The sequence below is a fragment of the Aplidium turbinatum genome, chromosome 1 (genome assembly GCF_918807975.1).
Source record: "Aplidium turbinatum chromosome 1, kaAplTurb1.1, whole genome shotgun sequence".
Classification (NCBI taxonomy): Eukaryota; Metazoa; Chordata; class Ascidiacea; order Aplousobranchia; family Polyclinidae; genus Aplidium; species Aplidium turbinatum.
The window spans coordinates 56,864,453-56,888,102 of NC_137472.1; the positions used below are offsets into that span (position 1 = coordinate 56,864,453).

Genomic DNA, 23,650 nt, shown 5'->3' on the forward strand with positions numbered 1-23,650 from the left:
TGTGATATCAGCAAAGTTATCTACAGATTACAGTGACGAAATGATACACAGTTCTGAAAGAAATCCAGAGGCTTACTTTAGGTTTGATTTAGGCTTACAAAGCCAACATTTAGCTCATATTAGGCATTACCATACAAAAGCATAACATTAAATATGGCGGTTAAAGCCAACGTTTAGGTTTTACCATACAAATGCATAATATTAAATTATTATTGTAACTGTCTCCGCCGCCAGTGTAGCCAAATCGTTTGGCATCCGCTGGCTTCGATCAGTCTTTCAACAAGGTTGATAGGATCTCCATTCTGTTTTGTCCTTTGCGATGTTTTGCAATCGATGGAGATGTGGTGTGCTGAGCAGGGATCCCAGGCCAGCTTTTCTGATGTCAGATCTCAGCAGTTGTAATAAATTGGTACGGTGACGTCCGGTTCGGCCTTGATACTTTTTGCTGCCAATTATTGCAAATTCAAGGGCTTTCTGAGGAGGTGAGTCCTGGTGAAGTCTCAGAATGTGTCCAAACATGTTCCATCTCATGGTGGAGATCTTGCAAGACAATGGTTCACTGTTGCATATTTTGTAGAGATTTTTGTTCGAGATGAGACTGTTTGGCCAAGTATGACCAGTTATGACACGTAAATGTCTTCGATGACAGGCATCCAATCTTTCAAGACTTGCTTTGGTAACAGACCAGCTATTACAGTTGTAGATCATAATTGGGATGCAGTACGCGTTGTACAATCTTAGTCGCAACTGTAATGGGATTCTCGATCTCTTGCTTCATAGTTTCCAGTGTGATCTGAAAGCGACATTGCCTAAATTGCAGCGGGATTTGACATCGGCAGTGCTGCACAATAATGATCCCAAAAGTTTGTGTGTACGCCATTTTTCGTTTCCTCGAATCGGTAGGCTATCAGTATCAGTTTCATTTGTGTCTGCAAGAAATATGTGGGTGAATTCAGTTTTAGTCTCATTCATGAAAAGATTGTAGTTTTTCAGGTTCTTTGTAGCAATAGATTGTAGCATATCAAGTGGCTGTCTTTCCTCATCCAGAAACTCAACATCGTCTGCATACTCCATTTCCAAAGGCATGCATGTGTCAGATATAGGGGGGTTTGGTCTGGAGGACTGCTCTCGCACTGAGCTCAATGCTGCAGAAAGGTAGCAGGTGAAGAGTATTGGGGAGAGGCTGTCTCCTTGAGGTGAACCGATGGTAGTCTCAAAGTTTGCGGACATTTTGTTGTTAATGCGCACATACAGTTTCGTGCCAGCTAGCAGGCTGCGGGTTAGTCGCAGTTCATCTTCATCACAGCCAGCTTGGTCTAAAATTTGAAGGATTTTTTTGCGTTTGATGGTGTCAAAGGCTTTGGACACCTATATAATACTTTGGACACCATATATAATATTAAATAAGGCGGTTAAAGCCAACATCGAGAATATATATTAGGTTTCACACACCAATTATCTCGAAAACGAAACTACATTGGGGCATAAATTTTTGTCAGGTGATGCATGAAGTCTTTAACGTAGAAAAATGCAAAAAAGTCATTTTTGGCAAAATGGCGGATATAAGATTTACCAAAATCACGGCAGGGCTACTTCCAGATTTCTGACTTGAATTCTTTATTGAAATTTGAAAAGAAAAACTAATCTGGCAACACCTTACAATTGACTCACCTGGCAACACTGTATACAAATAATTTTTTTTTTAATTTTTACCACCAGTTTGCAACACTAGATGTCGTTAATGAGACGTGACCTCCAATCCTTTCATGAGAGCATTTTCATTATCGGCAACATTAAAGTTTACGTTGATATGGTTGATATAAGGTGGTTTATCGTTGATACTTCGTCATGTAACAAACAAAGAACAAATTACATTAATTTTAAATAAAACAACATCAAATAAACAAACAATAAAATCTTTCAATCATCTCGATCCTTGTGGATGATGACATAATCGTCACCAAAGTCGTTAACCACGATCTTCAACTTCTGTAAAAAACAAAGCGAATAATTAAATTAAAGAAATCTCCACAACGTTGATACAACGTAATGTACTCACCTTATTGTCCGACCGATCCAGAGCTTCCTTCAACATGGATTCTTCCCATATGGTCGCATTCCTCCCCCACATGCTAGTATATCCACATCTCCACAATCCATCACCATTTTGGAGGCAACACTTCAACAAACAAAACAACAACCCAACTAACCCATCACCATCATCGAGGCTTTTCAACATCACAATTTCCTCCTCAACTTTGCTCATTACCCCGATGACGTCACGGACAGATAGGAAGTTGTCATGGAGATCCATCCGAACAATCTAAACACAAATAATTATGATGCAACAATTAAATAATGTTGTTGTTTGTGACGTTTTGTTGATTTGTGAAAGTTTAAGAAGACTTAAATTATTAAAATTAAAAATTGGAAACTGATTTGTACTAGGACGATAAACCAATGTAAAGTAACGTTGAATCAATGTAACAACTGATGTTAATGCAACCATGGATCAATGTAATTAAACGTTGGTTATAAAAGTTAAACATGACTTACGGATCCAGGCATCAAGTTGATCGCCTCCTTCCATGGACGGAATTGGTTGAAAGGCATTCTAAATCCTTCAAGATTAAGCATTCCAGTCCGATCGAAGCATTCGGACAGAACAAGTTCTCCAATCCGCCCTGGCATCGATTTGAGGAATGACGTCACCGCATGGACGTCATTCTGAGTGTCGGAGGCATACATACGTATCTTCCCTCCATCAAAATGACGTCCTACGGCCACGGTCACTTCCTCGTCGTTGCCTTCCCTCAGGATTCTGCTGATGGCGAAGATGGAGCGACCATCATCGTGATCTAATAATGTAGGAATAATATCAATCGATATTAGCTCGGCTAACCAAGTTGTAATCTAAAACCACGGTTTGGTTCTAACCATGAAATAATCAAACATTGATTCCAAGTTGTTTACTTAAGAATAAAACACTAATTTATTTACGATACCTCGCAAATAAAATACAAACAATTATTCTGTGGTTTGTTTCGTTGATTTTTTCGCATTGTTTCGTGGTAGGTCGTGGTATGTCGTTTCATTGCTATGTTGACGTGTATTGTGTTTGCTGTGATGGTCAAAAATAAAAACGACTGAACTGAACTAGGTGTTGCCAGAGTTCAAAATAAGATTTGGGTTAGAGCAAGTTTAAAATTGTTCTTTTTGTCCAAGACTTCAAAATCTTTCAAGTTACAAGGTTTTGATATTAATGTTTTTGACCTTTTCAATAGAATGAATCGAGAATCCGAAAGTAACAATTCATTTGAAAGACTTTCTGCAACAAGGTGGCTTGTGCATTGTGTAAGCAAAGTGCACAAAATGTTCGGTTGAAGGTTAGAATGATTTTAAATCACTTTGAAAATCCGTTTGTCCGTTTTTACTTCATATTTGTGGAACCTATTGTTGCTGAATTTGAGCGGATTAACTAACTTTTTCGGTCAGAAAGGCTTGACCCTGAAAAAGCGCTGTCCGAGCTACATATTCATTACAAATCTCTGCTAACACGAGTCTACGACCATGCTGGTTGTGAACTCTCTCATGTAGACTTTTGTTCTAAATTCCTGTCTAAAACTTCGTCATTTTTACAGTCGAAACAGGAAAGCTGATCATTGATCAAGATAATGTGCAGACATTGAAGGAAAGATGCAGAATAATGTTAATGGAATGCCTTAAGCAAGCCAAAAAGAGACTTCCAGAGAACATACATATATTCGAAGGGTTGAGTGCTCTGCATTCTATAACAAAGGGCTTTCACAAACTGTTCGACTTCCATTTTCACAACTTTCTCTCATTTTCTTAAAGGAATAAATGTGCATGATATTAAAGAACAATATAGAAAACTGTTTTTTATTGATTCGGCAAACGAAGTATTTTCAGGAAGGATACCTTCAGACACGGCAGAATTTTGGATTGGTGTGAGAAAGTACAAAAATTCAGCAGGAGAAACCACTATTGGTAAGTTTGCAATGCAGGCTATGCAGTGTGCACTGTCTTGTTTAACACTGCCAATTTCACATGTAGTGGTAGAACGAATTTTCTCGACTGTAACTTTTACGAAAACAAACTTAAGGAATCGAATGAAGATTAGGATGCTAGATGCATTATTACGTATAAAAACTAATCTCAGTTTAAAAAAAAAATGCTGCAAAGATTTTATTGTTACTCCATGAATGCTACATTTATTTACTAAGACACAAATGTATGACAATGTAATCACAGAAGAAGAAAATTCTTCTGAAGATTTGCAATTGTATTTTACCGATGACTCTAATGAACAGTAATTTCTACCTTATTATTTGGTTGTAGTGTCTGACCGAATGTCGTTTCAAAGCCGAAACTAGAAAATTGTCTAGTTGCTTGTCTTTTCATTAACTATGTTTCTGCGTTGTCGCTGAAGTCACAGTTCGGTGGGATACTATTTGGTTGTGCATTTTTTATATGTGTAGGCTATGTTTAATGAATATTAATTGTTTTTTTTTTGGCTTTTTCAGATATTTGCTGGCTTTTTTTAGGCTTTTTTTTGTGACTAGGTCCGGCTTTTCTTTGTGAAAACAAGTTGGCAACCCTGATACCCAGTGTACCTACTGCACTGAAGAGGCCGGAAGGCCGAAACAGTGTGCTACTGTCTGCAGTTATATCATAAAAAAATTATATACTAAAGAATGTAACTCTCACACTATAATTTACAGGCAGGGGGCGTAATAGGCCCAAAATTTCGGGGAGAATCGGGCAAATAATGATTTTTGCACATAAAAGTGATCCCGGTAACGATTCACCAAAAGTAGAGCATCAGAGGGTCTGGGGGTCCTCCCTAAAATATTTCGACAAATTAATATACCTTAAAATTGCTCATTTTGTGAGTAGCCTACTTTCTGCCAGAATTAATAATAAAACTTTGTCAAATGATGCTGTAACGGAGTTTAAAATTTATCATGAAAATATTTCAGGGGATGGGGAACAATTGCCCTATTACTCTCAATTATGCTTCTGGGGCAGGAACATGTTAAATGCAACTCGTAGCCAGATAAAAAAAAAAAAAACATTAAATCCTGATGTTGTGATCCTGAGCTACTCGGGCACTAAATCAAGACATTTAAAAAAAAACAAATTATGTCCAAAGAATTTGCGGTGTTTTTCAAATTCCCATCCTTCATAAAGGTTACAGGCCCAAAAATCATCTAGGGCTAAGTCGAAATATACCACCTAGATCTTCTTGTCAAAGCTACTGACTATAGCCTATGTGAGATGGTTGACACATTTAATAACTTGTCATGACTCAGGTCCTGGCAGAAAAATATTGTTGAGGTACTGGACCACTTCAACTTGAAAAGTTCTTGCTCGTTGAAAGAAATGAGTAGGCTAGAATGTGACCTAGGAACCAAGATTTTTCAATTTTTTTGTAAAGCTTGCTTATTGTGCTTTTATGCTTTCCGTGCTTATATCTAAACTAATAATTGTTGCTGGAGCCGTTGTTTTCTACCTGGCTGATTTCATTCACTTGGTAATTTTTCACTTATGTTTGTTTTTAACTTGAAATTAGAACACTTTTTAAAAACACAAAACTACTTAAAAGAAAACCAATGCAATACTAGTTTACAGTCCCCTAAATATAGGCCACCCCAAAATTGATAAAACATTCTTCGCAAAGAAAACTGTGTTGACGAGGTAAAAACATTTACTTACTTGCAGCAACTTCCCGAGTTTTTTCATAAAGCTCTGAAATGAATATTTTCCGTTTTTGCAATTTTTCACCTGAAAGAAATCCACATCTTCATGAAAACTAGGGCTTGCAATTTTCGCCGTTGCAGGCGTAGCCTACAGCCTACGGGTTATCGTTACCACAATTCATGCTTTCACTAACCAGACTCATTGCGGGCGAATAATCGGTACATGTAAAATCACTTTATTTCTATAACTTACAATTAAAGTCTATAGGATTGTCACCAAGATGCGAGGGTAAACAAAATATTATTGTTACAACTATGGTTATTGTTTACATTACAATGTCAAATAGCACATCAACTTCATAAAAAATCACTAATAGCTCTAAAACTAATCTCTCTAACCTACTAGCAATTTGTTGTAAACTTTTGACTAGCGGTAGCTTATATCTGTGCGTTGCCAACATGTCTATGAGATAAGACACAAAAAATTGTGGGGATGCGCTTCCTTCTACTACACTCTGGTTTTTCAGCTCGGCTAATCAAACGATTAATTCTGTTAAAAAAATAAACTTTGCAGTGTCCAAAGCGCAGAATCAAAGTAGCCTGTGTTCAAAGGTTACTTAATATAGCGTTGTCAAAGTCCTAATTTAACGTACAAAGTAAAATACATTGTATTGTACTGTATATTTTACCTGGTGAAGATAATCGGGTTTGCTGGGAAGGTGGTTGGAGTGTTGAAACATCGGATTCTTCTGAAGGTGACTGGATAGTTGTTGACCTTAAAGTACCTATTAAAATATAAACATTTTGCAATAAGCGCCTCAATTTCGGATAGCAGATTTTTTAAAAAGGAACACTTCATTTCATTTAATAGATTAACTAAAATAAACTAAAACTAAAACTTAACTAAAACTCTAAAATAGTTTTGCAGCCTGCTACCGCTAGATCAAAGTTTCAATTACAGCCACAAATTTCCAAAACTAACAATTTGAATTTGTTTTTAAAGCAGCCTGCAAAATTACTTTCTGTGTTGTCTGTAAAATGAAGAAACGTGCTTGCCTAGCTCAGATATCCACAAAAATGTTTCTTGAAAGCTCAACAAGAACAACAAGGTTATGAGAGCCTTGAAAGGAAGCTATAGTTAATTTGGTTGTGCTTGCGTCATATGATCTTTGAACGCTTTACATCAGTAATAAGTCTGCTAACAAATCACTGCAAATTTTATGCTTGAATCGCAACTCAGGGGGTACGGTATATTAAAGGTCTAGCTAAACAGTTAGATTGTTATTATAGTCAGTTTAAAATCTATGCGCATTTGCTTTGGCTTTGCAAACTTGTGTAGGCCTAGTTTATAACTTAAACATTTTTATATGAAATATGTTGAATAAACTCTTGACAACATTTTGCAGATGTCCCTTAGCGACACACATTTGCTTGCGAGCAGTACCAGTGCACCCTAGGCAAGATTCAGTTCCTGCGCTTCAATGCTTAACACGTTACTTCAATAAGTGAACAATAAAAAAACTGATTTGCTGATTAGGGCAAGCCTATCTTGAACTATTGCCTGCAATCGTTGGATGAGTTTCAGTTTTGAAAAGCTTCGCTCAGCCCAAGCCGCAAGCAAGTTTGCAAAACATTGAAGCATTTGATATATTGTCTAAGAGTTTCTATTGCATCGAAAACTAACAAACATCTTCAGGTGTGGAAAATTTTGCTAAATTTGTAGTTATTGCTGTTTAGGTCACTGGTCAACTCATTGACGTCAATGTGCCTGCTTGATTGTAAGTTATCATTACCAATGATTGCAACAATCTCAAAGCTCTTGTAAAGGCGAGACCGAATTTCCAGATGAGCCCATCAAACTTGCGGTTTCAAAGCATCAGAGCGACTTTTTCATTTATTATCTCGTAAAATATATAGGCCTGCAATTAAATCATGCAATTGGTGCGACAATTTTTCAGATACAAAACTATCTTCGTTCAAAGACAAACGACCTCAAAAAATTTACAAAAATGCTAGAAAAAGAAAGTTTTGCACCCTCAGTCATAAATGGCCCGAGAGGCTCGCGTTGAGCAAACTGATCTAACTGGAAATGCAGAAACAATAAAAATGAATTGACAATGCTCTAATGGTCTGTGTAGTTCAACCTTACTTGGTCGGGGAAGTTGTGAAGGTTTGACTGTTCTTCCAGATGATTCTGTAAAAGCACAAATAGCGACAAAAGTTAATTACAGTGTTTGTGGTGACGTTCATGGCGACAAAACAAAACCTAGACGTGAAGTTTGACATTTTAAGTGAAATTGTTGTAAACCTACATAGTAGAATAGCTAAATAGGGAGAAATCATCAAATGCGTTGCTCAAGCGCATACTCCGAGAGCCGAACCAGTGCCGCTTGATCGTAAGGTTTTTTCGTGTACAAAGTGAGGCGCTTAACCAACTGAGCTAACGTGGCGGACTTGACTTATTAGAGCTAATATAATTTAGAATTTCGCAAGCTACGTATAATCAAAGCATGCCACAATGCAGTTGTAAATACAGAAGCAAAGAATAATATTGTTCTGTAGCTAAGCAACGTGTAATTAAGTTGTCTTTGACTTAGTTCCATTTGCTTTTATCAAGGACAATCACAGTCAACAGGGTTAGCAAAAGTGTAATAAATGCCCAAACGCAAACGTGAAGACGTTGTGATTTTAGATGAGGTAAGTTCATTGAAAAGGTGATCATGGTTCGTTTGTGTCCAGATGTACTTGAGCATTACTGGCTAACTTTAAATGTTGTTTTCAGAATATACTCTTACTTGATAGAGGTTGCAAAGACGTTGTTTGCTGTAAAGATGTTTGTGGTAAAGTGGAGTCAATTGAAGGTTGTTGGTTGAAGGTAGGACTCGAAGAAGCTGAAAAAAATAAATATAAAAACTTATCGAGCGCACAGAGTGTCACTAAGTGACATGCACTGTCGTGGCCAGACACTCAATGACACGCCTGACAAGACACATCTGATTGTAGATAAGAAGACTTTCTTTTTCATTTTTTATTTAGCTGATTTAACATAACTTTTCAACCATTGGCATCAACCTGGAAATGAAAGCAACAACCATGGTCACTATTATCACTTAAGACAATGATTAGACAATCCGTTAAGCTATCATCATTTGATCATCAATAAAAGACAACATTCACTAATAAACAATTAATAAATAAGAGAAGTTTGCTTCAATGACTCATTTTGAGTTAATCGACTTTGCAACTAAAGAACCAACAAGAACAAGCAACGCTGGTTCAAGTATCGGCCTGTGCAGTTGAGTGCAGACTTGGACAACTAGATAATTCTAGTTCTCTAATTCGATAAAATAGAGCGAAATGTCGGTAATTCTAATTCTAATATAATTCAGTAAAAACTTGTTTCCTCTAATTGTAGTTCTTATCAAATCTCCAGTTTTGCTAAAAAATTTAGTTTGTCCAACAGTATTTTTTGGCAAATGGAAGGATACTGCGCTCTTATCAATGTTGTACAAAGAAAATGCAATAAAACGATCAAGATCAAAGTGTCATATTCCATCCCTTGAGCAGCAAAGTCATGAAAAATTCGATTAATTCATCAATTCACTGACGTATGTATATTATCACAATGTATATTATGACGTAAGTGGATTTGTCTCTGTGAAGCCTGCGATGGTGGAATGACACTTTGATGATCCCGAGTTGCCACATTGGCGTTTTTATCCAGCTAAAAAAGGACATGTGACAACTGCGTCCAACTAATCTAGTTTAGATTCTACTCTAATTTGTGAAAACTTGAATAGCTCTAATTCTTATCTTAGTCTAATTTGTAAAAGCTTAAATTGCTTTATTTATAATTCTAATCTAATTTCGAAAGACTAGAAAAATTCTGGTTGTCCAAGTCTGGTTGAGTGACACAATTCCAACACAAGTGACAGTTATGCAAAACTTCTAGGATTAACCTAAACAAACTAAAAAAAAAATTAAAAGCAACAAACTAATTTTTTCACTGTGAGATTTCCACAACCAATTAAAGATTAGTGTTTATTCTTCTCAACTGTGAAGAAATAGCTCAATGCAGCTGTATGGCTAAAACAACAACAAAACAAGTAAACAACAAGACCAAGGTTGGCGCCTGCTATAGGTCTAACCAGTTGGGTGAAAAAATTACTTTTATACAAATCAACACTTTATTATTTCAAGCATAAATTTTAAAAGGTCTAGTAGATATTCCTACTTGAAGCAATTTGTGAAGACAGAGGTGGTGATTGAAGTGGTGATTGCGTCAGTGCTGACGTAGATGCATCTGAAGGAAATTAATTCATTGCAGAACTCGATAGATTTGCAGAAAATGTTCATAATTAGTTTATGAAACTATATAACTTGATATAACTTCTGCAATTTGTCATAATATTTATACAGTTGCGTATACATGCACAAAGTGCACATAGTCTTTGTACCACTCCAGTATTTTGTACACAACTTTAAACAAAACAAACAATTTAGTAGGTTAGTTTAAAAGAGTTTAAGTTGGTACAGTGGTTCTTATCCTTTTGCCACTTTGGTTCCACCTTCAAATCACAAACTAGTTCTTTCACCCTTCTTAGAATTGGTTGAAAAGTAACAGTCGCCTATAATCCCTACACTTCACAATGTCTTTTAAAACCCTGGTTAAGAATTCCTGGTTTCATAGAAAACAAATTGTTCAATTATGAACAATCACAATTGGATTCAATTTCAATGCAATAACAAAACCATTGTTTATGAAATATAATTACCTTCATTCATGCATGAATCCAGCAGAAGTCCGGATAAGAATTGAACAACGACTGACCAGTGATCGACCAGTAGATTGGTTTGTACAAATGATGTGAAATTATCTAACGACATTTGATGAACCGTGTATAAAGCGCTAAAAAACTCCTGAAAAGTTTGGTGTGAAAAATACAATCGTTGGTTACCCTCGAAAAGACCGCAATGTTTATTTGAAGTAAATAATGCCACGACAATATCTTGCACATCTTTAGTGAGAAGATTCTCTTTTTGAAGATCTTCAGTTGTGATTACTACGGTTCCATTTTTTGTTGCATTGTACGCCATTCGTGACAGTATAAGGACAATTTCATCTGTTAAAGCAATTGTGTGTTCTGATGTTCTGAGGTTTTCCAGCACACGATGAAATATTGTGGTCATTGTTGAAATATTTACAGTTTCATCTGATGAATCAAGAGAAGCTCTTAAGTATAATTGCAACATCAAAGGATTGTGGCACATGGATTCTAAATGAGGGGTTTCTACAGTTAATTTTTTCAAAATTTTTCTTGATTTGTGTTTATCATTTATCAAAGCATCAAACAATTTTTTCATGTTTTCAGACGTTAACTCTCCAACAAAATACGTTTTCTTTGGTCGACATTGTTTAGGAATTGTATGCATGGCGTGTGGTCGTGAGGTGAATACAATGTGGCAATTGGGTAAAAAAGTTCCTCGACACAGATTCGACACAAGCTCCTGGCAGGTGAGTAAAGTATCATAATTCGATCTTTTCACTTTATCCATCAAATTCCAGTTAACCTGGTCGAATCCGTCAAAGACAAAAAAACAATTTTGAGTGTGATTTTTCATCCAACTAAAAAGTACATTTTTTTCTTCCTTCTCTAAGTTATATTTTACATCTCCAAGCAAAAATTCTTTCAAGATTAGTTCCTCATCATCGCAATCATTCATGCTCATGAAAGGTATCCTCAGAACGAGAAAGTCTCTAGTTTTGTCTAGACGCCTTGCCAAGCGCATTGATAACGTTGTCTTTCCTGCCCCAGGGTAACCGACGATTGATATGAAACTTTGTGACTTAATACGTGAAATTAATTCATCAATCGAAACTTTTTTATCGGATTCTTCAAATTGAATTTGTCTGGTTTTGGGATCATACTGGTCGTCGTTGGGAATGAACCTTATCTCGTAGAAGTCGATTGCCAGAAGCTCTGGCTGAACTTCTGGCAAATTCGATGCGGGAATGTCGAACCTCGCCACATCCACATCGAATTTGCGATCATAAATTTCTCTAGTGGTTTTCTTTAGTTTATCGAAGGCTCTGCTTGGATCTGAGTTAGTACAACACGAATTGAAAATAAATTAACACTTTTGAATAAGTCAACAAATAAAAATATCTTTCTTTACATAATTCTATTAGTTACTTTTAGCTATGAAATTGAGATTGCATTTGTCAGATTAATCCAATCAGTACATTTGTAAGACAATGACTTAAAGCAAAGCGACATTAAATACAAATGTGTAATAAACATGTTGAACGCTTCATGTTACTTGACTTTATGCGTTTGTGGCTCAGCAAGGCAAACGCTCTGTCAAAGCTCTAACATTTGTAAAATATTTTGAAGCGTTTGAACACTTTAGATAAATTAACACTTTTAAATAAGTCAAAAAAAACAACATTTTTTTGTATAATACCAGGAGCTACCTCAGCAATGAATTGAGGTTGCATTTGCAAGATTAAGCCAATCAGTTCATATGTAAGACCAGCATATTAACCACGTAATAGTAAATTTGAACTTGTAATAAACTTGTTAAACCACTATTGTTACGTTTGTGGCTCAGCAAGGTTCTTTCAAAGCTCCAATATTTGTAAAATATTTTGGAAGCTGAACCTTTAACTGAAGTGTCAAGTGGAAAGGCATGGAAAACGTAAAACTATAAATTTTTAAAAGCAGCTGTTCCTACAATGTTCACACAGTTTAAAATAGCAAAGTTTTGTAATAAATGCTAGGACCACTGTTTTTTAAAATGATGCACATTATAATTAAACTCATTGTGACGTAATTTTGGTTATTGTTATGATGACGCCATATTTTAACTCTCCACTTTCTCTTTTGGTGTTTAAATAAAACTAATTTTTATTCAAATCACAACAAAATCACTCAAACTGCGATAGTACAACATAAAGGCATCAACGAATAAACATGAAGATTTTACAAACCAGCATCTTGATCTCCAGATGGAACATTGGTTTGTTCTGGTTGATGAACAATCTTGGTTATGTTTTGCCGGTTGTCAACCTGGACCACTTGTTGATACTGGCGCTGGTCAACCTGGACCACATGTTGAATCTGGCGCTGGTCAACTTGGACCACTTGTTGATACTGGCGCTGGTCAACCTGGATCACTTGCTGATGCTGATGCTGGTCAACATGGACCAGTTGTTGATCAACATGTTGATGCTGATGGACACGATGCTGCCGGTTGTCCTGCTGAATTACTTGCTGTTGAAGAACAGTGTTGGTCAAAGTTTGTTCTGTACAAAACAAAACAGTTTATTGTTATGATGTCAAATTTTAATTCTTGTTAGAGATGTCTAATGCTAACGGTTTTTATTTAGCAACAAAACCACCAAAACAGCGACACAAAGATGCCAGAATATTGTAGCACTCGTTTCTTAAGTTAGTTTATTTTGTCATTATTGTTAAATTCCGTGGGAACGGAAGTCAATATTCGTGCCCACCTTCAGGCACGTCAATAATTTTCTTGTGAAATAAACAGCAGCGTGTTCTTCAGCTGTGTCGAACAGCCGTCCTTTCAACTATCGTAAGAAGGTTCTCACCACTCGGCTAGCTCGGCTATGGTGCCAACCATACTAGGGTAGTACAAAAATTTTTACAAACAACAAACACTACACGGCATCATAAGATATTCGAAGAATCGAGCAGACAAATTGTTTAAAATCAACCTACCAGAACTTCCTAACAATGGTCCTTCAGTCTCTTCAGTTGAAGCTGTTTTGTTTTCTTCTTGATTTTGGGGGAAAGACATTTTTTTTGTTAATTGTTACTCAGCAAATCAAAATAAAACTTATTACGTAGTTGATGCTACAAAACACAACTGTGAGCCATAAACATCTCTCTTTCTTATCAAAGTAAACAAGAAAATAAAGTTAAGTGTCAAAATAAAGTTATAGTGAACAAACCAACACAAACGCATCATTTGAATAATAGTTTCAACAGCTGCTCATTGATCATGTTTTGTGTCGACAAACCACCTTGTTTAACATAAAATGGTACAAACTCATATAGCCTACGCGAAATTCATACATTATTGTTCTAACTCTAACTTATCCTCACCATCGAAACAGCACAGCAAGTTATACTTTTAATGTTTCTAGTCCAGGGGTTCTTAAACTTTCTTTAAGGCGGACTTCTTAAAAAAAAATTGGTTTACATGGACGCTCTTTGTGGCCTAGTCCGAGAAACTTTTTTGATCAGCATGAATTGGACATAGCGCAATAAAATTAAAATAAATTGGTAACAAAATTTATGTTTTATTAAATTTAAGAAATACCGAATGCAGATTGTTTTTCAATATCTTCGATTTAATTTAATTAATGTAAAGGATGCTGCTGTTTGTCTTCAACAAGAACATGAAATTGTGGCTTCGTCTTTGAAAGTGCAACACTCATGTCATTATTTGCATCCAACCGATTTCGACTCTTTGTTTTGATAGTTACCAAGGATGATCCTGACTCACATATGTAGGCTAGTCGCAAAACGGATTATAGCAGCCATTGCTCTCTTCACCAAACGAGGACATGCTTGCTTCAACGAACTCCAAAAATTGCCAATACCTTTTCGAATTGAAAGACATTCTCAATGATTTCACTGCCCTTAGTTCAATGAACTCTTTTGCAAGGTCATCATCACTGATAGATTCCAGTTCAATGAGGAAAGGGTAATGTATATACAACTATCGATGCTGTATTTTTAATATCTTCTGCGGCTAAGCAGTAACTCCTCAAAGAGTTTTGCAATGCTTCCAAATGGCTGCGCATGTCTGTGTGCAGAGAAGGTGGTATAGTACGTCTAGCCTAGCAGCAACTGATAAAATTTGCAATGTTCAAATAGCGGCAAAACTAACAATGTGGAATGGGACGTAATAAATGTAGCCTACGTAACAAAAACAGTACAATACCGTAACAATTATCTGCAAATGCCAAACTAGAAATCATCAGCATTGTTTGAACTTAATCTCTTTTCTTTTGAAAAATTTATTCCATTTTCGAAATTATACACTAATATTTCCATTGAGCCTTCATGAACCCCCTAAAACTAATCTGCGTACCCCTTGGGGTCCATGGACCCCAGTGTAAGAACCCCTGTTCTAGTCTGATCAACACTTAACCGTATCTGTTACTGGCGTAGACCTTATGGTCTCGCCCTCTGCTAATTCAGCAATTTCACATAGAAGCAGTGACGTTAGAAACCTGAGATTTCTTGACTTTTACTTTTTTTTCTTGCCCCAACTTTTAATTCCGATTATGTTGGTATCGGATAATTGTGAAGTTCACAATAAACCTTTTGTCAAGGCCAGTTATGAAATGCAAGAAACTTGCTGAAATTCAATAGCTTGATTGACAGTTTACTATTAGCGTGCGGTTTCATTTTGTGTTTGTCACTGATAATGATTGAGTTAATTTTCTTAGCTTGCAGAAAACGCTTTCAGCCATGCAAGTCAATGAAGAGGTTACGTTGATTTAACATCTACTAATGTCAAACTTACCTAAGATGAGATTTTTGACTAAAGAATTTCGCTATCGCCTATCCAAGTCGAAAATAATTGCTACAGGGTTATGAACAATTATTCGACATTACTTGACGTGGAATCGACGTAAATATGGACACCAACCCATTAGTTACTTTCCCATATGGCATTTTATGACAGTTCAGACGTTCACGCTGCATGAAGAGAGACCGCGCTTCGAATGAGTCATTCTTTGCTGGCAGACAATAATTAGGAAAGTAATTTGTTATTCGCGCAAATTGCTTTGTAGTGCAAAAAGTGCATGGAATACTGTTTGCACAGGAACATAAAAATTAAATTGATGAAATTCTGTGTTCAAGGCAAAAAGACTTTCAAAATAAAATGTGAACTGAGAAATTTGACCAAGAAATGGCGAAAATAGGTCAAAAACCGAGTCTTTATCACCTTTTCTACCTAAAATACACAATCACAAATATATTTTGCGAAATAAATTGATTGAAGTGATAGATAAGGCTTTTGACCAACGGCATACTTTTTCCGGTTGTTATTTGATATAAGCCGACGGAGTAATTAGCAATAAGAGAGACGTAGACCTGATGGTCTCGGCCAGTGACTCTTGCCGCCAAAAGGAAGCAGTGACAGATACGGTTAATTCGAACTCATGCCAACCAACTCATCGACTGCGCAGAAGCGCTCAGCATCTCGCGCTTTATAGCCGAATGATTACGTGGGCAGTGAGTGGCTGGAAAACAAGAAAAAAAGAAATGTTCTTAGAGAAAAAAGTTTTAACCGAAACAAACGATTTTAAACCAAAAGATTTTTTGCTTTACGAAATACTGTAACGTTAGAAAATGTAGAAACATTGTTTAATTTGCAATTTGAAGTTAATTTGCAATTATTTTTATTTTCCCATATTCAAACGTCAGTGAAACTTTTGAGAAACTAAAGAGTTTTTATTGAAATGTTTGCCTTCAGAATCAATAATGCAATGCAACAATAGATTATAAATTATGTGGGCATAGTTGCTGAAGGAAAAGGAGCCGAGAGAAAGGAACTAGCAATCCTACTCTCGTTAATACCGATGGTTTGGTATAAGAAATACCTTCTCATATCTAAATGCTTGAAATCATGCACAAGAATACTTTTTCAGGATTCATCTCTGCGCATCATTCAAAGCAAAATCAGCATGCTTTCAATTGTTGGCTCACAGAAGCCGCCATTTCGTTTGTGTTTCCTCAATGATGATGTCGTTATATTGAAGGAATAAGATAAAGCTGAACATCTGAGAGTTAGGGTTAAAAACTTACAAAACAGCTTCAAGAGAAAAATAAACAGTTTTGAGAGTCATTTAAATTTAATTTGAAAAAAAAATTGTTTTTGGCTTACGACTGTATTTTACAGCAACTTTAAAAAGTTTGCAAAATTGTATTTGCGTGAATAGAAAACTATTGAAAAAACTTGTGTTTCGATGAATAGATTGTTTATACTCTTATGTATTTAATTAATTAATACTTTATGTTGGTTGGTTTTGAATCTTTATCCTCGGACTGACGAACCCTTGATAGGTTATTCCTGGTAGTTTCGCATACTTGTAGAAGCTCTTGACACAGGGCCGGTTACCGAGATTGGGAGAGTAAAGTTTTACGATTGTTGAAGTGCTGTTTCTGGGGATTATTCCATTCACTAGGTGCCGCTGAATGGAGAGCAGTCCTGAAAATGCGTTGCTCAAGTGCACACTCCGAGAGTCAAACTTGCGCCGTGTGATCTTGAGCCGGCGCGTAACCACTGAGCTAACGGGGTATTTGAGCTATTTAATTACATGCATTTAAAAATTTTCCTGAAATGTCAGGGCATCTAGTGTTCACTGTTCAAGGCTGAGTCAAGGAGAAATAAACAAACGTGCTGAATGTCCAAGATTTTAACACTAGAACTGCCAAGCACGTTAATTGACGCATTCTTCTTCTATATCCGTTCAGTCGTTTACGACTCTCGGTCACTTTATATGTCATCTTTCTCCACATCTCTCGATCCCACACAGCCTCCTTCAATTCATGCACTCCCATACCACTGTCATTTACGATTGTGTCAAGCCATCTTGTTTTTGGGCGCCCCCTTCCTCTTCCTCCGCTTTGCTTGCAGGGTAAAATAAATTTCACTTTGATGTATTTAATTTTCAGGAGAATAATCTCTCTTCCTTTTGTAAAGAAATTCACATTTTTTTAACTACAGATTTAACAGTAGTTCACATTTTTTTTAACTACAGATTTAACAGTAGTTCACATTTTTTTAACTACAGATTTAACAGTAGTTCACATTTTTTTAACTACAAATTTAACAGTAGTTCATATTTTTTTAACTACAGATTTAACAGTAGTTCACATTTTTTTAACTACAGATTTAACAGTAGTTCATATTTTTTTAACTACAGATTTAACAGTAGTTCACATTTTTTTAACTACAGATTTAACAGTAGTTCACATTTTTTTAACTACAGATTTAACAGTAGTTCACATTTTTTTAACTACAAATTTAACAGTAGTTCACATTTTTTTAACTACAGATTTAACAGTAGTTCATATTTTTTTAACTACAGATTTAACAGTAGATTTCACATTTTTTTAACTACAGATTTAACAGTAGTTCACATTTTTTTAACTACAGATTTAACAGTAGTTCACATTTTTTTAACTACAGATTTAACAGTAGTTCACATTTTTTTATCTACAGATTTAACAGTAGTTCACATTTTTTTAGCTACAGATTTAACAGTAGTTCACATTTTTTTAACTACAGATTTAACAGTAGTTCACATTTTTTTAACTACAGATTTAACAGTAGTTCACATTTTTTTAACTACAGATTTAACAGTAGTTCACATTTTTTTAACTACAGATTTAACAGTAGTTCACACTTTTTTAACTACAGATTTAACAGTAGTTCACATTTTTTTAACTACAGATTTAACAGTAATTCACATTTTTTTAACTACAGATTTAACAGTAGTTCACATTTTTTTAACTACAGATTTAACAGTAGTTCACATTTGTTTAACTACAGATTTAATAGTAGTTCACATTTTTTTTAACTACAGATTTAACAGTAGTTCACATTTTTTGTAACTACAGATTTAACAGTAGTTCAAATTTTTTTAACTACAGATTTAACAGTAGTTCACAGTCTTTTAACTACAGATTATTTTGTTTCTGCATTTGGAAATCGCTTTTTTGTTTTTCAAGTCAAAGAATAACTTATTGAAAAACATCAGATCTTCGGAAACATATTCGTATTGAGCATATAGGTTTCCAACCTAAAGTTCTCGGACCCTAAGATAGTGTTAAGGGGTCGTATTGAGTGTCTCGTTAATGGCTGCACTATTGCTCACGATATAAGCACGAAGACCATAGTAGCCTATACCAAATTTCCGAATCACGAATATTCATGCATAAGCACGAAGACCATAGTATACCAAATTGCCCAATCACGAATATTCACATGTTAGTACAAAGACCACAGTATACCAAACTGCCGAGTCACAAATATTCGCATGTTAGTACGAAGAGCATAGTAGGCTATATACTAAATTGCCGAATCACGAATATTCATGATATGTTAGTACGAAGAGCATAGCATGTGCTGGCCCTTAAATGACAATTCCAATTCTAACATAGTTTTTTAATTTATTAAGGAGCGATTTTATGAGTTGAAAGACAACATTAAAATAAATTGAAGTTAATGTTGACTTTTGAGCAAATCAAAGAACTACAATAGTGATTTACAAACCTACTCAGGTCAGCACTCAGCAGCATTGTTGCAAACGCTCAAGTCGTAAACGATAAAAAATAACGGATTCACCGATAAACTATAATACAGTCATTTCCAATAAATTGGTTGTTTATGGTTTGAATTCTTTTTAATAAAACTGAACAATTTATTGTCAAACTCAACAATACCAGCCTATTAGCAAACAATGCTGACGCAATATCAAGTCATAAACGAACATGAGTTGTAAATTACAAAGGGGCGAAGCATAATAGTAGGGTCTTAATAGTAGGATCTTACTATTAAGAAGTCCATTGACAAAGGTTTTCATTCTGTACCAGAGTTTTATTAACCGGATGACGCCTACAATAAACCCATGACCTCACAAAGCTTCACTTTATGACTTGTAAATCATGAAAGTTCCAACGTGTTTTCAACGTCAAGAAGTTCATTGAAAAGCCAACTGTCGCAAACGTTAAAATTCATTATTGTGCATTAAATCATTTGTAAACGCTACAACCTAAATATAAACAAACAATTATTTGCTGGAGGCGCCTCCATTCTCCTCAACATTAGTTGTATCACATACCCCCTGGTGCAAATTCTTTTGTAACTTAGTCATACAGTTGCCTTTTCTGTAATTTTTTTTTCCGTCTGTCTGTATGTTTTCTACACTATTGCTTTTAATCGTTGCGTGTTTCTTTATGCTTATATAGTTAGTTAGTTACTTTCAAGAAGTTGAAATTTATTGTTAGAGCTTCGGTGGAGAGTTTATCTTGTTGAACCATAGGCATACGAGGCATACGAAGCCGAGTAACGTGATCAAGTTTAACATCTTCAAGTTTATTACATATAGAAACACAAAACTACGCAACAAATTAAGTATCGAACGTTTTCGACATCACAAGATATCCTCTTCAGAAATAATATACATACAACTTATCTACATCTGAACAAAATACAATCGTTTATTAAATCTATAAACAGGAAAAAAACAAAAACTGCACAGTACTTCTGACTAGCTCAAACTCAACGATAGGCTCCATGAGAATCAAAGGTAACTGCATCAAAAGGTGTTAAACAGATCACATGACATGGCAGAACGGCAAGGTGCGAAAAAACTAATTTTAAAATACAGAGAGCAAGAAAGACGAGCCGCAAGCATACAATTGTCTGTTCAAAAGTGGATTGTGACGTTTTATGTACAAGGCTTCCAAGATCTTAGTTTAGTACTCAGACCTGCCTCTGAACACGATCTCGAATTGCTTAACAGAAACGTTATTTTGGCATTCTGTACCTGAGAAAATGTGATTTTTAATTGCTCTTTTCTGTGGAGAATTCAAATTCAGGTCAAGCCCGTAGCCAGCCGGGGGCCAGGGGGGCTTCGCCCCCCCTGGAAAAAAAATTCGCTCCCCTGGCAAAATCCCAACATTCTCGAGCAACAGCTACAATTATAATGATTCAATTTTTTCGCCCCCCCCCCTAAAAAAAAGTTGGCCCCCCTTGCTCTGCGGTCTGGCTACGGCCCTGATTCAGGTGTTCCCCAGCTCTAGTCAATAAATGTCTTTACATTTAATCGAATCATAATTGCTGCAGGTTTGTTTTTCACATCTTTATCCTGCATTGCGGGAAAGCGGACTTGAGCGCTATGCATCGGTGTACGCCTTCCGACGTACACCTGACCCACGCTGCAGCCGACGGCAATGTCTGTTTCCGGTTGTCTACTCAACTTATGACTTAAATTTGGTACTACCCATTACTCGAAATCGATCACTGGGTAGAGGCAATTATCGTAAAGTTTCTTGCCCAGAGAAACAACAGCAAGTGCGGGTGGCTGGAGTCGAACATGCAGGCTCTCGACTGCGAGCCCAACGCGCTAACCACTCGGCCACTGCTGCCGAAAAGCGGCCGAGGGGAAGAAACTGTCCACCCTACTCTTCTTAGTGCCGGAGGCTTAGTACAATGAGAACCTTATCTTCTCATACCCGACACTTGAATCAAGTATGGGACCACCTTTACCTTTAGAAGAGGCTTTGAGCTACTGACGCAGGGCCGGTTACCAAGATTGACAGAGTGAAATTTCCGACAGTTGTTAAATTGTTGTTGCGTGAAAAATTATCACATCCACTAGATGCCGCTAAATGGAGAACAGTCCTGAAATGCGTTGCTTGAACGCACACCCCGAGAGTCGAACCAGCGTTGCTTCAAATATAACAATTTGGCATTTGGAGTAAAACATACAACCACAATAAACAAGGAAGCTGAATAAATAATATTGGTTCACAAGTTATTTTTGCAGGTAAACTGACAACTTTAACCAATTCGACATTTTACAAAGCTTAATCTATTTATTTTGAATATTTGTGGAAATGAAAAAGCTCTCACTTCTATGTTTTTCGATTTTAAAGAAAGTCTTTTGTGACTTTTAATCACTCTGGGTCCTACGTATATACATCAATTTTTATCAAAACATAGAAAAAGCGTCCCAGTTTTTTAAAATTGCCTTGGATGCCCAAGATAGTCATATTGACTATCACCGTTTGACTGCCCTTTTAACATAACATGATCAGCAAAAACAGAACTTGTCCTTCAAGACTTTTGTAAAACAGAAACGGAAATGGAAGATGGTGAAACAAAAATATTACAATGCGCTCGATGGTGGTTTCTAAATGAATAACTTATCTCTAGCTCCTCCAACAGGTTTCGTGGATTTTCCTATCTGATCGCATTTCATATCAGCGACACTAACCTAATCTGCTATCGTACGAACAGTTTAGGTTAGTACAGGGTGGTCCAAGAGTGAGAGCATGAAGAGCCGCGTTAAGGTTTGAGGAAAATTTTTAGGGGCTGCAGAGATAAAAATTCTTTGAAATGAAACGATTGAGTTTTCTATTCCAATTAACGCACTTTTTTGGTGTATTGCTGCCGGTTTGTGATCATAAAATAGTTTTCTGATAGCGTAGTGTCGTCTTAAACATTATATGGTTTTGAGCTTGTTTTTTTTTCTTGTGTTGGGTGCTATAATGTCTGTAGTAAACTATAATGTAACTGATATTATAATGTAAAACACACCAGGCTCTGGGGTTTCCCATTGCTATTAAGAAATACCTCATCTACCAATCCAGCTTAACGATAATTGCCTCTACTTAGTGATCGATTTCGAGTAATAGGTAGTACCAAATTTAAGTCATAAGTAGAGTAGACAACCGGAAACAGACATTGCTGTCGGCTGCAGCGTGGGTCAGGAGTACGTCGGAAGGCGTACACGGAAGCATAGCGCTCAAGTCCGCTTTCCCGCAATGCAGGATAAAGATAAACAAACAAACAAACAATTAAACTCTCAGTTTTCCTCTGATATTTGTATTGACGTTGAAACATGGCGCTTGGCTAAGTTTTCTTCAACAACCACAAGTGGTAACTTAAAGAAGTCTATATTTGCAACAAGGCCGAACATTAACGTAGGTTTGTGTCGTTATACAAAGTGTGAAAAGGTATAGTGACCTTATACAAGAGAAAATAGTTGACTATCGTTTGAACTGTACTTCGACGTTATAAGCCTGCGACATATTTGCGGCTTGGCTAATGCAATGCATTTATATAAAACGTAGGTGCGTTTGCATGTTAGGCTAGTCGATTGTACCGTAGAAAATTTGGCATGCAAAAATTCTTGAAGGGGCCGCACAAAATCTACACCCGAGCTGCATGCAGCCCGTGTGCCAGGGTTTGAACCACGCAAGGTTATAGTATGTTGCAATGACTGTAGGTCAGCACCAATTATTCGATCACAAATGTATGCAAAAATTTCAAATTTTTTTTTTTTCGCTACAGTGTTTTTTTTTTCGCTACAATTTCAATACAGTGTTTGTCAAAATCAAGGTTGGCTGAAAAGATCTTGGACAGTATTATGAAGGACAAATGAAGATGTTTTATTTGTGGTCCCTCCACTACCACAGAAATTTAAACAATGCCACAAATAAATGTTCAAATGATTTGTTACCCGTAGAACGCGGTATATAAAATTACAACAGTTCTTCGTTTTCGTCTAGCTAGCTAGCTAGAGGTTTCATCGGTTCAAAGACAAGATTAAATGAAATAAATTTAAGTTAATGTTGATTTTTAAATAATTTAAATAAGTTAACTACAGTATATCAATAAAAAAAAGAGAATTTCGACACTTTAAACTCTGATTAACGTAAAGTCAATAGAGAATCCGCGTAAAGCAGATACAAAAGCATCTAATTTAGTGAAAAAGGGACTTTGTCATGGAACATTGAATTTCCACCCAACATTTTCTATTTCTGTTTGAACTACATGTACTTTAAAAGGTTGTCAATATTACTGCATTCAATTTTTTTCATTAACTATATCAATGATTCAAAAAACCTACTTAGGTCAGCAGATTTGTTGCAAACATTCTAGCCGCAAATAAGATGTAATGAATTCACCAATAAATTTTAATTGAGTCGTTTCCAATAAATAAATTGTTGATGGTTTGAACTTTTCTCATTAAAACCGAGCAATTTATTGTCAAACTCAACAATACCAGCTTATTAGCAAACAATGCTGCCGCAATATAAAGTCATAAACGAACATGAGTAGTAAATTATAAAGGACTCATTGATCATTGA

The 23,650-nt window shown here is 36.0% G+C and overlaps 1 protein-coding gene across 1 annotated transcript; it reads right to left on the reverse strand.

Annotated features, from left to right (window-relative positions):
- Positions 1-1,433: 1,433 nt before the first annotated feature.
- Positions 1,434-13,541, reverse strand: LOC145767613 (uncharacterized). Its single transcript, XM_082579470.1, has 11 exons — positions 13,463-13,541; positions 12,712-13,026; positions 10,496-11,821; positions 9,955-10,023; positions 8,516-8,611; positions 7,870-7,914; positions 6,410-6,505; positions 5,737-5,805; positions 2,557-2,858; positions 2,060-2,323; positions 1,434-1,989 (listed from the first exon to the last, which is right to left on the reverse strand). The coding sequence occupies exons 1-11, from the start codon at positions 13,539-13,541 to the stop codon at positions 1,921-1,923; spliced, it is 2,730 nt and encodes a 909-aa protein (XP_082435596.1). The 3' UTR covers positions 1,434-1,920.
- Positions 13,542-23,650: the final 10,109 nt, after the last annotated feature.

Coding starts and splice junctions, on each gene's coding strand:
- LOC145767613 (XM_082579470.1), bottom strand. CDS start 13,541: ATGTCTTTCCCCCAAAATCAAGAAGAAAACAAAACAGCTTCAACTGAA. Junction 8,612..9,954: donor GTCTTCACAAATTGCTTCAA/GTAGGAATATCT, acceptor TATTTTTTTCAG/CTTCTTCGAGTCCTACCTTC. Junction 1,990..2,059: donor TGGATCGGTCGGACAATAAG/GTGAGTACATTA, acceptor TGTTTTTTACAG/AAGTTGAAGATCGTGGTTAA.